General features: G+C 35.5%; 1 protein-coding gene across 2 annotated transcripts in view; it reads left to right on the top strand.

Annotated features, from left to right (window-relative positions):
* NCKAP1 (NCK associated protein 1) overlaps positions 1 to 18,896 on the top strand; it is a 113,257-nt gene that overhangs the window by 37,677 nt on the left and 56,684 nt on the right. For both annotated transcript variants that reach the window (XM_004032918.5, XM_004032919.5), the window contains 6 exons: positions 5,050 to 5,187; positions 6,001 to 6,049; positions 11,705 to 11,861; positions 14,652 to 14,708; positions 17,523 to 17,619; positions 17,975 to 18,081. In XM_004032918.5, the coding sequence (XP_004032966.1) occupies positions 5,050 to 5,187; positions 6,001 to 6,049; positions 11,705 to 11,861; positions 14,652 to 14,708; positions 17,523 to 17,619; positions 17,975 to 18,081 (605 nt within the window). The remainder of the gene's footprint in view (positions 1 to 5,049; positions 5,188 to 6,000; positions 6,050 to 11,704; positions 11,862 to 14,651; positions 14,709 to 17,522; positions 17,620 to 17,974; positions 18,082 to 18,896) is intronic.

Below are 18,896 nucleotides of genomic sequence, written 5' to 3'. Positions count from 1 at the left end.
TGAGCTCAGGCAATCCACCCATCTCAGCTTCCCGAAGTGCTAGGATTACAGGCATGAGCCACTGCGCCTGGCCACTGTGCTTTTTTCTTGACATACAGTTAACACCAATAATTTTCTTTGAATTTTTTTACTCCCATGAAAATTCTGAAGAATTCTTTCCAGATTTGCATAGCTACATTATACACAAATTTATATAGGTTTTCTGTCATGGAATTGGTTGAATCATTAGTTTGCAAGAAGTTAGTAGATGGCATCAGTTTTGAAATTTAAAAAAAATCAGCATTTTAGATGGAAGTATCAGAATTCCTCAAAATGCTGCACATATCATGGTCATCTCCTATCTCTAATATCAGTAGTGGTTTTTCCCCACCCGGAACTGTCTTTTCTATTCCTCTCCTCTTTTCTCTCTGGATCCATTTAGGATTTTTCCCTAATCATGTATGGTCTTGTTTTTATTTAGCTATTTTAGATTTGGTTCTTTCTCCACTCTTAGGTGTTGAAAATTTCCTTGACAGGCTCTTGAAAATTCCAAGCTAGGCTCTCGGCTTTTTAAGTTCTATATAGGCATTAGCACATTAATATATTCAGTATATAGTAGGTTATTGATAATTACATAGGATAATTCATTTGAATTTAGACCACTTATTTTCCAATCTTGATTTTTTTCTAATATTCCATGACACCTTAGAATTTTGATAAAACACTATTGTTTATTTGCCAGGGTTTGTTTTCCTGTTTCTTGTTTAGATTCATGGGGTACATATTCAGGTTTGTTAAATGAGTATATTGTGTGATGCTGGGTGTGGGCTTCTAATGATCCCGTTGCCAAAGTAGTGAACATGGTACCCAATAGGTAGTTTTTCAGTTCTTATCCCCCTCCTTCCCACTTTTGGAGTCCCCAGTGTCCGTTGTTTCTTTGTGTCCATGTGTACCCAATGCTTAGCTTCCCCTTATTAGTGAGTACAATCAGTATTTGGTTTTCCGTTTCTGCATTAAATCTCTTTTGATAATGGCCTCCAGTTCCATCCATGTTGCTGCAGAAAGACATGATTTTGTTCCTTTTTATGGCTGCATAGTGTTCCGTGGTGCATATATACCACACTCTCTTTATCCAGTCCAGTGTTGATGGGCACCTGGATTGATTCCATGTCTTTGCTATTGTGTATAGAGCTGCAGTGAACATACGAGTGCAAGTGTGTTTTTGGTAGAACAGTTTATTTTCCTTTGAGCATCTACCCAGTAATGAAATTGCTGGGTTGAATGGTAATTCTATTTTTGGTTCTTTCAGAAGTCATCAAACTGCTTTCCACAGGGTTTGAATTAATTTGCATTACCACCAACAGTGTATAAGCATTTCCTTTTCTCCAGTAGCCTTGCCAACATCTGTTATTTTTTTGACTTTTTAATAATTGCCATTCTGACTGGTGTAAGATGGTATCCCATTTTACCAGTGGTTTTGATTTGCATCTCTCTGATGATAAGTGATGTTGAGCATTTTTTCATATGTTTGTTGGGTGGTTATATGTATTCTTTTGAGAAGTGTTTATTGACGTTCTTTGCCCACATTTTAGTGGGGTGGTTTGATTTTTTCTTGTTGATTTAAATTCCGTATAGATTCTGGATATTAGTCCTATGTTGGGTACATAGTTTGCAATTATTTTCTCCCATTCTGTAAGTTGTCTCTTTATTTTGCCTTTGCTGTTCAGGCTGTTTTTTGGTTCCATATATATTTTAGAATAGATTTTTCTAACTCTGTGAAAGATGACAGTAATTTGATTGGAGTAGTGCTGAATCTTTAAACTGCTTTGGGCATTATTGTCATTTTAATGATATTGATTCCTCCAGCCCATGAGCATAGAATGCTTTTCCATTTATTTGTGTTATCTGTGATTTCTTTCAGCACCGTTTTCTAGCTCTTCTCTTAGAGAGGTTTCACCTCCTTGGTTAGGTGTATAGGTGTATTCCTAGTTTTTTTTTTTTTTTTGTGGCTATTAGTAAGTGGGATTGCTTGCCCTTCCTTCCTTCCTTTTTTTTTTTTTTTTTTTTTTTGTTGGAGTCTTACTCTGTCACCCAGGCTGGAGTGCAGTGGTGCCATCTTGGCTCTTGGCTCACCGCAACCCCCACCTCCTGGGTTCAAGCAATTCTCCTGCCTTTGCCCCCTCAGTAGCTGGGATTACAGGTGCCTGACACCACGCCCAGCTAATTTTTGTATTTTTAGTAGAGAGGGGGTTTCATCATGTTGACCAGGCTTGTCTCAAATTCCAGACCTCAGGTAATCAGCCCATCTTGGCCTCCCAAAGTGCTGAGATTATAGGTGTGAGCCACCGTGCCCGGCCAGGATTTTATTCTTGAGCCCTCAGCTTGAATGTTATTAGTGTATAGAAATACTGCTAATTTTTGTATGTCGATTTTTGTATCCTGAGACTTTGCCGAAGTCATTTAGTTTTCTAGGTATAGAATTATATTGTCAATGAAAAGAGATACTTTGACTTCCTTTTTTTCTATTTGGATGCCTTTTATTTCTTTCTCTTGCTTGATTGCTCTGGCTAGGACTTTCAGTACTATGTTGAATAGAAGTGGTAGGAGTACAGACATGGTAGGAGTATAGACACCCTTGTCTTGTTCCAGTTCTTACGGGAAAGCTTCTAGCTTTTGCCCATTCCGTATATTGGCTATGGGTTTGTCATAGATGGCACTGCTTATTTTGAGGTGTGTTCCTTTGATGCCTAGTTAGTTGAACGTTTTATCGTGAAGGGATATTGGATTTTATCGAATGCTTTTTCTGCATCTATTGAGATGATCATATGGTGTTTTAAAAATTTTTGTTTATGTGGTTAATCACATTTATTGATTTGCTTATGTTGAACCAACCTTGCATCCCAGGAATAAAGCCCACTTAATCATGGTGAATTAACTTTTTCATGTCCTGCTGGATTTGGTTTGTGAGTATTTTGTTGAGGATTTTTGTGTCTATGTTCATCAGGAATATTGGCCTGTAGTTTTCTTTTTTTGTTGTTGTATTTTTGCGAGATTTTGGTACCAGGATGATATTGGACTCATAGAATGATAAGGAGGAGCCCCTCCCCCTCAACTTTTTGAAATAGTTTCAATAGGATTGTATGTCTGGTAGAGTTCAGCTGTGAATCTATGTGGCCTGTGGCTTTTTCTGGTTGGTAGGTATTTTATTACTGATTCAATTTGATTACTCATTATTGGTCTGTTCAGGATTTCTGTTTATTCCTGGTTTCATAAAGCAAATCTCAATAAATTAAAATCATGCCAAGCATCTTCTCAGACCATACTGGAGTAAAAATAGAAGTCAATACCAAGAGGAGTTCTCAAATCCACACAAATACTTGGAAACTAAACAATTTTATCCTGAATGACTTGGGTAAATAATGAAATTAAGGCAGAAATAAAAAAAATTCTTTGAAACAAATGAAAATAGCGATACAACATACTGAAACCTCTGGAATGTGGCAAAAGCAGTGTTAAGAGGAAAGTTTATGGCACTAAAATGATGATAAAAATAGCTCAAATTAATAACCTAACCTTGCACTTACAAGAACTAGAAAAAGAAGGATGAACTAAACCTAAAGCCTGCAATGAAAATAAATAAGCAAAATCACAGCAGAGCTAAATGAAATTGAGACCCAAAAACCATACAAAGGATCAGTGAAACAAAAAGTTAGTTTTTTGAAAGGATTGCTAATAAGGTTGACAGACTCTTAGCTAGATTAACAAGGAAAAAAGAGAGAAGATGCAAATAACCACAATCAAATGAGAAAGGTAATATCACAACCAATCCCACAGAAATACAAAAGATTATCAGAGACTACTAGGAACATCTCTGTACACACAAACCAGAAAATCTAGAGGAAGTGGTAAATTCCCATAACATACAACCTCCCAAATTTCCCAGGATTTAAAAAATTACATTATTTAATTTTTAAAACATTCTTAGTTGGCTATGTCAGAATCACTTTGTGTAGCTTAATAAAATGTTAGATTGTGGGGTTCTGTTTCCAGAGGTTCAGGTTCACTAAATTTCAGTTAGAGCCCTGTATTCTGTATTCAGAACAGACTTCTCTGGCATTCTGTGTGCAGTCAGATTAAAGAATCACTCTTACAGCCAGGCGTGGTGGCTCACACCTGTAATCCCAACACTTTGGGAGGCCGACGCAGGCGGATCGGGAGGTCAGGAGATCGAGACCATCCTGGCTAACACGGTGAAACCCCGACTCTACTAAAAATACAAAAATTAGCTGCGTGGTGGCGGGCGCCTGTAGTTCCAGCTACTCCGGAGGCTGAGGCAGGAGAATGGCGTGAACCTGGGAGGCGGAGCTTGCAGTGAGCTGAGATCGCACCACTGCACTCCAGCTTGGGCAAAAGAGCAAGACTCCGTCTCAAAAAAAAAAAAAAAAGAATCACTCTTTACAGAATTTTTAGGAAGCAGAGATTAATAGCAAAAGACATTTATGAAAGCAAGAAAGAAACAGTTGAGATGAAATGTTAAATACCTTGATAATTAAGCTGTAATCAACAAACCCGTTGATAAAGAGAAGTTAAGTAATTTATTAAGATGAGGTACAGTGTATTATTTTTATAAGACATTCTTTAGAGAAATATAAAGCATGTTGAGTTTTATTAACACTTAGTCATATAACCCTGAAGTCTTTTTCTTTTGGAACTATCAGAAACTATCAGAATGGAAACTTGCATTGGCAAAAAGATGACAGTGGGCTGTCTATCCCTTTTGGAATAAAGTTCCCAAGATTGCCACGTATTTTAACCTTTAAGAAAATAACATGAGTTTCTGACCTAAGCTTTTGCTCAAAAACGCAGAATCTGTGTAGCTTTTATAACGTTAGCAAAAAAATTCTAGAGGAGAGGAGCCACAACCCAACTCAGATATTATAAGGAGCATGGCTATAATTAGGCTGTGTTGTTTTATGATGGTATAGTTAGAAACACACAGCAATTATAGCTGCAATGTAAACAGAAAAGGAAAGAAAATTATTCTTCAGCTTTTTTTCGTATTTTAATTAGTCTCTTTCAGATGCACTAATTTCTCTTCAAATGGTATATCCTCGAAGGAATCTTTCAGCTGACCAGTGGAGAAATGCCCAGTTATTGAGCCTCATCAGTGCACCTAGTACAATGCTTAATCCAGCGCAGTCCGACACTGTATGGTTCTATTTTTCTCTTTTGAATGAAAATAAAGTGACTTTTAAAAAATAATAGTTCAGCAATGCTGTTGCAGTTTGTTTCTAATTAGCATTAGCTTATTAGTTGAAGTTCATTATAAAATGTTCATTACTTAAGTCATATTGTTCAGATTTTTTAGCTTTAGAGTCTTAATGAAAACTGGTGATAAGTTAATATGGTGAATAGTATGAGTACTTTTTTCTTTAAAGTTTAAAAGTTTGTTTTGCTTTATCATGGTAGAAAAATTTGAAGTATAAAGCAAAAACAAAAATCACCCCAAATCTCACCAAGTAGAACCAAGTAGACAAAATCATTGTTATATTCCATTATATTTTTTTCAGTCTATTCTCTGTATTTATGAACATAGGTGTCACACATATGGAGAATACACACACATAGCTACTGATTTTGGTGAGACAGTGAGTATTCAGACACATAATTGTCTTTTAACTTGACTAAAATTTTATCTTTTGGAATATTGTAAACTTTGAAATAGGCTTGAGAAATTGCTAAGTTGTCATTTACCAGATTAAAGATAATTAGCAACAATATTTTTTTAAAGAGAGGTTTGAGGGTGTGCAGATGTGAAAGGGGCACACCTCTCGTTGTTTATTGACTGCAAGTTTCAGTATAGGTAATAAAACTTTTATCCAGCTCTTCAAATTTGTTGTGGTAGTATTTGGGCGAAGAATTGGATAGTAAGTTATCAGGAGAAAGGGAGGAGAGTGGCTCAGTATGGAATATTTTTTTAGAATTTCTTTTAACTGCAAATGTATATATTCTCTTTTTAAGATGCCTTGTGAATACCTCTCTTTGGATGCAATGGAAAAGTGGATTATCTGTAAGTAAAATGGGTTAGTGTTATATGATTACTCCCCAGGCTTTATGTTTTAGAGAAAAATAGCAGGTGACATGGTTACTACCTCTGTGCTTAGCATTGTGCTAACCCATCTATGTCCATTACCTCTTTCAGTCCTCATATTGATCCTATCAGAGTAGATAGTCTGTTTGTGGGTTTTTTCTTTTTTTTCTTTTTTTTTTGAGATGAGGTCTTGCTCTGTCACCCAGGGTGGAGTGCAGTGGCACAATCTCTGCTCACTGCAACCTCCGCCTCCTGGGTTCAAGCAGTTCTTGTGTCTCAGCCTCCCGAGTAGCTGGGACAACAGGCACACGCTACCATGCCTGGCTAATTTTTGTATTTTTAGTACAGGTGGGGGTTTCTCCATATTGGTCAGGCTGGTCTCGAACTCCTGACCTCAGGTGATCTGCCCGCCTTGGCCTCCCACAGTGCTGGGATTATAGGTGTGAGCCACTGCACCCGGCCAGGTGTTTTAAAGCTGGGGAATCTAAAGCTTAGGCCACACAGCTAGTGAGTGACAAAGAGAAGATAAGAACCCAGCCTAACTCCAAGGCTCATGGGCTACGTTATATTGCCTTTCAACATAACCTTCAAAACTAAATTTTGGTTTTGCTTTTAATGATTATTTAAATGTCACATCTGTTCACTTAAAGTTTTTGGTTTTAATTCACTTCAGTTTAATAAATTACTCGTATGTTTGGCAGTTTTTTAGATGCATAGGAGATAAAAGTACTAGTTTCTGCTTCTAAGAAGCTTACAAACTATGAGAGAAATAGACACAAGGTTTTTTGTTTGTTTGTTTTCCTTCGTTTTATTGTGAACATCAAGAAAGTTGGGATAATTGTAGCGTGAACACCCATAAATCTACCACCAAGTTTCTATGACTTCTAATAGCTTGTTGTATTTGCTTTTAAGCTGTTTGTTTATCAGCTTCAAAAGAGATTTTATTTAAACTTTTAGGTTCATGCGTACATGTGCAGGTTTGTTATATAGGTAAATTGCATGTCATGGGGGTTTGGTGTACAGATTATTTTGTCACCCAGGTAATAAGCATAGTACCTGATAGGTCGTTTTTTTTTTATCCCAACCTTCAAGTAGGCCCTGGTGTCTATTGTTCCTTTCTTTGTGCCCATGTATACTCAGTGTTTAGCTCCCACTTATAAGTAAGAACATGTAGTATTTGGTTTTCTGTTCCTGCCTTAGCTTCCTAAGGATAATGACCTCCATCTCCGTCCATGTTACTGCAAAGGATATGAATTCATTTTTTTTATGGCTGTGTACTATTCCATGGAGACACACAGGTTTAATAGAGAATGAGAATTTCTGTAATATAGATAAATTCCTCCTACTCACCCCTAGGCTCACTGCCACAGGGGAATAATTTTGAAGTGTTTGTGTTTTTTCATTCTTACAGGTTTTGTTCTTGATTTGTTAACCTTTAGAGAATAGAGTTGGCCCTTTATATCCTGGGGTTCTGCATCCAGAGATTCAGTCAACAGCCAATTAAAATACGGGAAAAAATTTCACAAAGGTCCAAAAAGCAAAACTTACTGCATAATGAGTATTACATTGAGTCCATGCAAATGAAGTGATGTGTAGGTATTGTATTAGGTATTACAAGTAATCTGGAGGTGATTTAAATTATGCAGGAGGAAGTGTGTAGGTTATATGTAAATACTACACCATTTTATATAAGGAACTTCAGCATCCACAGATTTTGTTATCTGTTGATGGTCCTGGAACCAATCCCCTACATTGAGAGATGACTGTATTTGTTGACTTTTTATTACAGTGTTTCTCAAACTATGGTGAAGGACTAGTTTTTCTTCTTTAATATTTTTTGGATTGATCCTTTAATAAAATAAATAAAATGAATTACTAGAATTACCAGAAAAACAAAGTAATAAAGACATAAAATACAAGCTCATAGTTTTTATTACTAGATTCAGTCTAACAGATTATTAGGTTTCTACTCCAAAATCACTGTGAAATATTTATGAAAGTTTCTAAATACCCTGTTCCAATACTTAGTCTCATTATGGACTGATACTTTGAGTAGTGTGTTTTTAGTATGAAAGAGGGGAAATTTAACCATACTATCTGGCCTTAGCTATTTTTATTAATTATATTATTTTTTACATTGACCAGGTTTGTGGTATTTATATTTTCTTCTATAAAGATAAGTGAAATTATCATGCTTTGTCTCATAGTTTATTTAGAAAAACAGCTTTCAGAGTTTTGATCTTGCTCGGTTGTGTGGTAATTGTTAGTTGTTTTGTGCTTATGGATGTACAGCTGAATAATTGAGTTAATTAGTAGAGTTAGCTGTCATTAGTGACCTCTGGATTTTGCTTCCCGCTGGTCTTTATTTTAAATGGGAATGCTGATGGCATGAGTTTGTGTAATGAGCCGGTAAGTCGATCAGGAAGCAGGCTGCCCTAATGGGGAATATATGGGCATGTAGAAGGCAGATTTGGGATAACCACAGTTGCCAAAATAAGGGATGAATTTTGCTTCTTTCATGTATTTGAACCCTGAGTAGAGCTAATATGGAGGTTAGGAGTTGCCTCAAATTCTGCACTTCTCTTTTTGGAACTACTTCCCAGACTAGGATTTTTCTTCAGTAGGTAGTCTACTTTCTTTGGACCTTTGTTCTGGATTAGTTCAAAGTGTGGTTCCTGGACCAGCAACATCAGCAACACCTAGGAACTTCTTAGATATGCAGCATCTTGGTCCCTACCCAAGGCCTCCTAAACAGAAACTCTGCAGATGGATCTTAACAATCTGTTTAATGTACTTTCTCAGTGATTCTGGTGCAAGCTAAAGTTTAAGAATCACTGCTCTAGATTATAGCCCAATGCTAAGAGTTGTGCAGGACCTAGAATATTGAGGACCCAGCACTTGAAGTACAGTTGTAAAATTAATTATCCTGATACGTATTTTAGGGTTCATTTTTGGGTCTGTTGATTGGACTTGGGAGACTCCTTAGGAAAGATTTTTTTTTCCTATCTCCAGAGTTTTGGATTACTAATTTCTGCCTTGTTTTTTATATTGATAGTCCAATTTGATCTGTTTTCTGCCTTCAAAGATTTTCTTCAACTTTCTTGTCAAGACTTGGTCTTCTGTTTTAAGAGCTACTTTTAAATTTTTTTTTTTTTGTCCTTTCATCCTAATTTTGGTTAAGGAGATTGATGTGTAGTTTAATTAATAAGTCATCCCCCTAATCTTGGGCAATCTATTTTATTTTATTTTATTTTATTTTTTTGAGACTTGAGTCTTTTCTGTCACCCAGGCTGGAGTGCAGTGGCATCATCTCAGCTCACTGCACCCTCCACCTCCCAAGTTCAAGCATTTCTCCTGCCTCACCCTCCCGAATAGTTGGGATTATAGGTGCCCACCACCATGCTTGGCTAATTTTTGTATTTTTAGTAGAGATGGGGTTTTCACCATGTTGGCTAAACTGGTCTCAAACTCCTGACCTCAAGTGATCCGTCTGTCTTGGCCTCCCATAGTGTTGGGATTACAGGTGTGAGCCACCATGCCCAGCCTGGGCAATCTATTTTAAATTCATTTGCCTTTTTTGGTCCAATTTAAACAAATCAGTATACTTAAACTCATAACACGTATGTTAAAAACAAACACTTTTAACTTGTAAGTGATAAAAATTTTCAGAGAAACTTTGTATTAGTAGTAGCAAGTATTTTGTAAGTGTTAATGTACAAAGGTGTAAGACACTAAGTGAAATCTGATTTCACTTGATATTAGGGTGGAAAGTCAAGTACATAAGAGGATAATGTTTTATAAACAAAATTTCTCTTGAGGGCTCTTTAATCTTTCATACATGTATTCTGTTTCTTTGATTGTGTGCCAGATTGAATAATTGGCTTGTTTTAGGGGCCCTGTTGTATGAAAAATATTTTGTATAGTTCAAGTCAAAGAAGTTAAATATGTGTGTATGACTCTACAAAATATGCCTACTTACAGAGTTAGCTTGCTTCTCTAGTGACCCAAGAAGGAAGCTTGAGCTAAGAATCAAAAGATAAATGGCAAGTTTTATGTTAAAGTGTCAAGATAGTTGCACAGCTATAATAGGAGTTTAAACATGGGAGTGATTATTGAGAATCATAGGGAAGTCTCAAAGAAAATGGGATTGGTTTCTAACTGGCCCACTACAGAACCTTATATGTATAGTAGACACTGAGTAGATGTTCAGTGAATGAAAGATGAGGTCTTACGTCCTAGTATAGAAGACTAGAGAGGATATCAGTCAGCATGTATAAAATTATACATTTATATAGGATTTCCAGATTAGATAACAAAAGGTAAAAAAGATATTTAGAATTCATATCATAAAGAGCAACTTAATATATTGAAAGTATTGGACTTTAAGGATGAATAATTGGGGCTAAGTCCTAGCTTTATTACTTTAATAGTATTTTAGTAAAGTCAATGACCCTTCACTTCTTCAACTGTAAGAAGCATATGGACCAGGTGCAGTTGCTCATACCTGTAATCCCAGTTCTTGGGGAGAATGAGGTGGAAGGATGGCCTGAGACCAGAAGATTGAGACCAGCCTGGTCAACATGACAAGACCCCATCTCTACCAAAAAGAGAAAAAAAAAAGAAAGAATACCACCTGTCTTGTCTACTACACAGGATAATCATTTGAAATAATATATATGAGAAGACTTAATGAACTATAAATTGCTATTAAAAATGTGAGGATGCTATTAAAATGTGAGATGCTATGATTTATTCTCATGATTAGGAAAGTAGATTCTCTTTATGTATGTATGCATATTATATATATATATAAATTATATATATATTTTTTGAGACAGAGTCTTGCTCTGTCACCCAGGCTGGAGTGCAGTGGCATGATCTCGGCTCACTGCAACTTCGGCCTCCCGGGTTCAAGCGACTTTCCTGCCTCAGCCTCCTGGATAGCTGGGCGCGCCAACACTCCTGGCTAATTTTTGTATTTTTAGTAGAGACGGGATTTCACCATGTTGGTCAGGCTGGTCTCGAACTCCTAACCTCATGATCCGCCTGCCTTGGCCTCCCAAATGGTGGGATTACAGGCATGAGCACCCGGCCATTAAAAAAAATTTTTTTTGAGATAGGGTCTGTCACCCAGGCTGGAGTGCAGTGGCGCAACCTCGACTCACTGCATCCTCTGCCTCCTGGGCTCAAGCAGTCCTCCCACTTCAACCTCCCGCAGTGCTGGGATTAAAGGCATGAGCCACAGCACCGGGCCCTAAGATAAGCTTTATTTTTAAGTTATTATAACAACTGTAATGATTACTGCATTATATGTTAATTAGAAATTTCTGATCTTTGGTTGAAAATATTTTATAAATGTTACTTTTATTAAAATGACTTGGTTCATAACCCAGAAGTGACATTTTTCCCGTTTTGTCAGTGCAGGTTCAAATAACTGGTTTTGCAGAATACAGAAAATTATAATTGGAAAAGAAACATGTTACCATGGTTTATACATATGTATTGTTACTGTCACTCAGAAGCCTCAATTTAGTGATCGTGGTTACGTTTCTGTATTTTTCAAAAGCTACACTGTCACCAAACTTTGGAATACTTTTACATTTACATTTGTATTTGCTTTCTTTTTATTTAAAGTTGGCTTTATTTTGTGCCATGGGATCCTAAATACTGACGCTACAGCACTGAACCTTTGGAAACTAGCTCTTCAAAGTAGCTCTTGCCTCTCTCTCTTTCGGGATGAAGTTTTCCACATTCACAAAGCTGCAGAAGACTTATTTGTAAACATACGAGGGTATGGCATTTTCATTTATTTTGTCTTTTTTGGAGAAGGGTGGTGAGTGAGTTATCTTTACTGAAGTTTTGGGGATAAAGGAGTAGTCACACTGTGCAGGAAGATACAGCCTATACCATCTGACTTGGATCCCAGGAAGTTGTTTTTAACAGTCATCCTGATAGTTAATAATCATATTTTTTACAGGTAACTTCACATATTAAAAAAAAAACTGAGGTTACCTGACCTTTCAAAACATGTAATATAGGAGAAGGAAGATACGTCTTCTTTTGCAAGTCATATATGATTTTAGATGCAAAAGTACCACATACATTTTAGAGGTTTAAAATTTTTATAAGTGTTATTTTAGAATAGAGTGTACTTGTAAAAGTATATGAAGCAATAAAAAATAGTTAATTGGATTAATTATAACCATTACAGAATTCATATCACTGCATGTAGGAAATCATGTTGTTTTTATTTAAATAATAGTATTCCACATGATTTATTTTCATTTATTTCCAGTTCAGCAAATAATTATCTGAAATGTGTGTCTTTGAAATTTTTAATAACTTTATTTCTCTCCACTTGAGATTCTGTAGCCAATATATAAAAGCCAAATTGAACTCAGACTTGGTGGCAATTATGAAATCTTTTAAAAATATCTGGGATCTGCTATACTTATGTTGAATATATAAGTTGGGCTTCCTAGCTTCAGATAACAGTGAAATTTGCCTATATTTATTTCACATCCAGTTGAGTAATGACTTAATGACATTGAAATGAAATAAAACTTCTAGATATTTGAATGTATGTGTATATGTCTGACGCTAAATGTAAGCCAATATATCCCACATTTTAGTGTACATAAGAATTACCCCAAAATGCAAATTGAAATCCAGGTTCCTGAGCATCACCTCTAACCTCCTCTATCTGTGTCTTGGAGAGGTTAAAGGAATCTGCCCTTTTCTTCCCGAGTACTTTTTTGAGAGAAAATACAAACAGAAAAATACATACATCTTAGTTGTATAACTCAGTGACTTTGCGTATGAAAACTCTGGCGTCATCACCGCTTAAATCAAGATGTAAGAACATTTCCATCATCTCCGGAGAATTCTTTTGTGCTTCTTTCTGGTCGGTACTGCCATGTCTAGTCCCCACTCCCCCCCACTCCTTTCTCAAGTGACTACTATTCTGATTTCTGTCACCATACTGATATTCTTATGCCAGTGATCCGTCAGTCATATGATAAATAGTGCCCTATGTACTTTTCAGCTCTTATTTTAGATGGTGGAATACCCTGAAATATTATATGCAAGATGTGCTTTGTCATTTTCTAATTGATTTAGATTGAAAATCATGAAACATATTAATATCATGTACTAGCATACTGACAAACTCATTGTAGAATCATACGTAAATATATGTAAACATTTAAAACCAGTTAGCCTCTGTATATTGAGTGAACTTATGTATGGTGCAAGTAAATTTAATGCCATAGTGAAACCAGTTGTCTTTGTTATGCTTTATTAATAATAAATTTATCATTTGAGAATCTCTGTATTTAAAATTGTGTTTACATTTTTAATTGTGAATGATCATCCAGTTTAAGATATGAATTATCATAATCAAACCATAAGTATAAAAGTGTATTAATTATAGAGGGTGATGATTACAGAATTATTATATTTTGGAAATTTGCTCAAAGAATACATAAATCTTAGACCACTTAAACATAGAAGTTGGAGTTCATTTTAGTGTAAGAGATTTTTATTTATTTACTTATTTTTTTATTTGTTTTTGAGACAAGAGTTTCGCTCTGTCACCCAGGCTGAAGTGCAGTGGTGTGATCTCAGCTCACTGCAACCTCCGCCTCACGGCATCAAGCGATTCTCCTGCCTCAGCCTCCCGAGTAGTTAGGATTACAGGTGCCCGCCACCATGCCCGACTAATTTTTGTATTTTTAGTAGAGATGGGGTTTCACCATGTTGGCCAAGCTGGTCTTGAACTCCTTTCCTCAAGTGATCCACCCACCTTGGCCTCCCAGAGTGCTGGGATTACAGGTGTGAGCCACCGTACCCGGCCATAGTGTAAGAGATTTTTAGAGAGGTTGTCAGGAAGATATTTTTTCTTTAACATTTTAGGAATTTTGAGTTTTTATATCTATTATTCATGAAATTATTTATTAGCATTTGTTTTTGTGGTAGCATCTTTAAGCTGATGTTAATTAAATGTTTTTTTATTTGAAAAATAAGTTTTTTAAAAAAAATACATAGCTTAAAATCATATATAGTTCTCTTAAAATAATTTGAAGTCGGCAAATGCTTTTCTGCCTCAGTTTTCTCCTTCACAAAACCTTTTTATCCAGTCACTACTTTTGATCACTGATATATATCCTTTCAGAATTTTTTCATGCTTAAAGATAGACTTGATTGAAAAGTCAGAAATGATAGCTTTGTCAGTACTTTAGACTTTTGGAAATCACTTCTGATGTTAATTACATCAGAAGTGTAATTTCAGTGTCTCCATTGGGGCTTAAGGAAGTAATAACATTTAATGAAATGAAAATCTACATTGTGAAGTTTAATTTTATGTTGGATTTAATATAATGTTACTTTTTTTTTAGGAAGGCTTGACTGGACATCTAAGTGCTAGGAAAAAGTGTGGGTAGATTCTTCCATGCACTTCCAGTTTGACGGCCAGTTTCTAAATTGATAATGTCATTTTTAATTGACTTCTAGTATTAGACTTACTCATTTTGACAGTTATTGATCAAATTAAACTAACGTTCTAATTTGTTTTTGCACCTAGCTATAATAAACGTATTAATGACATAAGAGAATGCAAGGAGGCAGCCGTGTCACATGCGTGAGTAGTTTTATTTTATCCGTGGTAGCTTTAATCAAGAAAAATTCTTAAAGCATCATTTTGTTGAAGTGAGTACAGATTAATAGTATGCAAGATATGGTAGTAGAAGAGGGTGACTTTCAGTCAATGAGAAGTATTAAGTATATTGCCTCAACATGTAGAACCTTGGAATTAAGTCAGATTTTAAATGTTTTTGAAGTGTTGATAAAATGCTATAAGGAAGTATCACACAAAGGACTCTTACTTTGGGTATAATCTCACTGCCACTATGCTCTGCATACCAATATGATTTTTGTACTATTACATGAAAATTAATATATCCATATAACTCTTACAGATAATATTTAGTTTTTTTTTTTTTTTTTTTTTTTTGAGACAGTCTCACTCTGTCACCCAGGCTGGAGTGCAGTGATACCATCTCGGCTCACTGCAGTCTCCACCTCCCGGGTACAAGCAATTCTCCTGCCTCGGTGTCCTGCGTCGCTGGGATTACAGGCACCCGCTGTACATTCCCAGCTAATTTTTGTATTTTTAGTAGAGACAGGTTTTCACCATGTTGGCTAGGCTGGTCTTGAACTCCTGACCTCAGTGATCAGCCTGCCTTGGCCTCCCAAAGTGCTGGCATTACAGGCATGAGCCACCGTGCCCGGCAAATATTACTTTTAAGAGTACACCTCTTTCCCAATTTTAGTTTCTTATATTAGTAAATATATAGATATCCTAAGTGAGAAATTAGTGTATTTTAAATCTTTGAACAACTTTCCAGTTTTCTCATAAAATAATTCTAAATCATTTGATATTTCACTTTGTTACGTATATGATATACTTAATATAGAATATTTTCTCCAGTGAACTTAGGTACTATATACAGATAATATTATTTGATCTATCAATATTTTTATATAAGGCAGAGAGAAGACAAGCAACACTCCATAGAGAAAACTATAAAACCACAGGAAGTTTTAGAATTTCGGTTTAGGCTATAAGATATTGGGAATTTAAACCATCTTTACTCATCGTATCTGTGCTATATCATTCCTCATGCATATTTTATTTACTTGAATGAAGTACATGTGCTTAATTTTTCAAAAATGATTTCTAGTGCAGATAACGTACTTTGGAGTTTGTTAGAATTCCTCTCTAGACTTGCAGAAATGCACATAATTATTTCTTCGTGGGATAGATGCTACTATAGGCAGACATATAGGCGTAGCTATCTTTTATAAAGATCTTTTACAAGTAAGGTATTTTTATTTTCCTCCTTCTGTTTATTAAATAAAATATAAGTAGTAAGCAGTGGTAACTTGTAGGACTCATTACCATGTGCCAGGCCCAAGTACTTTATAGACATTTTCTCCCAATAACCATCACAGACTCCTCACAGTAATCCTGTGAAGTAAAATAATCAAAATAACATTTGTTCATTTTCTTCTTGGAAATGACACGATGACTTTATTATTGTCAGTAGAAAGAGCTTGTCATTGAAATTAAAGTAACAGAAGCACTATATATCAGGCATCATGAAAGATTGTGCATCTTTTGAAACAGATGTCATCATACTTATTCTACAGATGAAAAACTGAAACTTAGAATTGGAACCTAAGGTCATGCAGGGAGAGGATGGATTTTAATTTGAGTCCTCTGAAACTGATCTACTGCGAAATTACTAGTGTTGTGTATTCTTTATACTTGAGTTTTTGGCATAGGCATCATTCATACACACACACACACACACACACACACACACACACACACACACACACACACACCATCTAAATTCTAAAACTTTCTTGGAGCAGTGTATATTTTGTGTAGTATGAGGAGTTGGAATACTTGGAACATTTTATGATTTTTTTTCCTCCTGTTAATATGTGAGAATGTTTTCTAATCTTAATTTTAAAATAAGTAGTATATGAATATTTATGATTATCCCTTCCTTTCCCCATCTTTCTATTTTTGAACAAGAGTGCCAAGTAGCTCTCATCCCAATACCTTTATTGACTATAGCTCTTGTGTATTCACTTTTGTATATTTAATAGGAATATAACTTAATAAGGATATAGATAACCAGATATTTAAGTTATATTTATTAATTTCTATATGGAGGTGACAAAAATGTATACAGTTAGTCAGTTTTTGCCTTCACGGTTTTTTTTTTTTTTTTTTTTTTTGAGGTGGAGTCTTGCTCTGTCACCTCAGACTGGAGTGCAGTGGCATGATCTCAGCTCACTGCAACCTCTGCCTCCTGGGCTCAAGTGATTCTCCTGCCTCAGCCTCCCAAGTAGCTGGGATTACCCACCACACCTGGCTAATTTTTTGTATTTTTAGTAGAGACGGAGTTTTGTCATGTTGCCCAGGCTGGTCTCGAACTCCTGAGCTCAGGCAGTCTGCCCAAGTTGGCCTCCCAAAGTGCTGGGATTACAGGCATGGGCCACTGTGTCTGGTCACCGTCAAGAATTTCATAGTCTATAAAGTGCTTAAAGCTACATGGTACTACAATTGGATAAATTATTCATAAATAAATAGCTAGATGTTGGGAAATGCTTCTTGAAGGACTGGTCTTGAAGGTTGGGTAGGATTTTGATAGATGGAGAATAACAGAAGAAACATAGTTTAAAAAGCAACATAAGAAAGGCAGGATAAATGTAAGATTAGAAACTCACTTAACGATAGACACATAGAAGATGATTTTTATAGGAACTTTGGCTTCCTAAAAAAAGACTTTGGAAGTTGCACCTGTAATGCTAGTTACTTTAATTGCCAATAATAATTCTAGTAGAAGCAGATAAACTATTATGGTGTCTTTCCCCGTAGTGGTTCAATGCACAGAGAAAGACGCAAGTTTTTAAGATCTGCACTGAAGGAATTGGCTACTGTTCTCTCTGATCAACCTGGATTGCTAGGTCCCAAGGTAATTCATTTAATTATTTCAATAATTGTGCCATATTAAAATTTTAAAAAACGTTTCTAAATGAAATTTTACTGAAATTTGAGTCAGGGACTAAATAAAAGGATTTTTATATTTAGTGGAGAATGAATTTGCTGACTTGACATTCATACATCGTACCTCCCTGCATTCTTCTCCCTTATATGCGTGCTCTCTCTCTTACATACTTACAGGTTCTCTTGTGTCCTCTCCTGTTAGTCTCTTCACCCTTTTGAATTGATATTATCACTTCTTGCCAATGACTTTTCACATAGAAAGAGATTACCAGTTTTGTTTTTAATCTTTGAATAAGAATAAACACTTACTTTTTTTTAAACAGGCACTTTTTGTTTTTATGGCATTATCCTTTGCCCGTGATGAAATCATCTGGCTACTTCGTCATGCAGATAACATGCCAAAGAAGAGTGCAGACGACTTTATAGATAAGTAAGTTAGCAACATTTAAAAAAATATTTTCTGTATATAGATGCTTCTTGATTTACAATGGGGTTATGTCCTGATAGACCTATTGTAAGTTGAAAATATTGTTAAGTTGAAATTCATTTAGTACACCTATTATACTGAACATTAGAGCTTAGCCTAGCCTACCTTCAATGTGCTCAGAACTCTTTTATTAGCCTACAGTTGGGCAAAATTATCTGGCAACATAGTACACTGAAGAGTATAGGTTGTTTATCTTCCTGATCACATAGTTGACTGGGAACTGCGGCAGCATCATGAGAGAGTATCATACTGCCTATTGCTAGCCTGGAAAAAAAGTCAAAATTCAAAGTACAATTTGTACTAAATGTGTATCGCTTCTGCACCATTGTAAATTAGAAAGATAGTACATCCAAATCACTGTAAGTTGTGCACCATCTATATTCTCATTTATGGGCTGGGGAATCTGGAGACTTATATTTGAAGCAAAATTATTTTGAAGAGCTTGGAATATTTGTAATATATCATTAGATGATATTAATTAGACTGCAAAATCAAATTTAGTTTTAAATTAGGGCTTTTATTTTCTCGTAGTATGCTTTGTGGTGATAAAGTTTTTGTTTTCTTGCTATGCTCAGTAATATTTCTTATGGAATTCATTTTTTAAAACTATTTACTACACAAAACATTTAAATAAAAATCCTGTTTTTAGAGTTGCAACTCAGTGTGTCATTAAAATGTCTGTCTTATTTTAGTTCAGTCTCTCAATAAGAGTTAGAAAAATGGAGCAGAGAAATAAGAGCATACAGAAAAATTTTATT

The sequence above is a fragment of the Gorilla gorilla genome, chromosome 11, assembly GCF_029281585.2.
Source record: "Gorilla gorilla gorilla isolate KB3781 chromosome 11, NHGRI_mGorGor1-v2.1_pri, whole genome shotgun sequence".
Taxonomy (NCBI): Eukaryota; Metazoa; Chordata; class Mammalia; order Primates; family Hominidae; genus Gorilla; species Gorilla gorilla.
The sequence above is the reverse complement of the archived record's forward strand: the minus strand, read 5'-3'. Positions and strand labels throughout refer to the sequence as shown.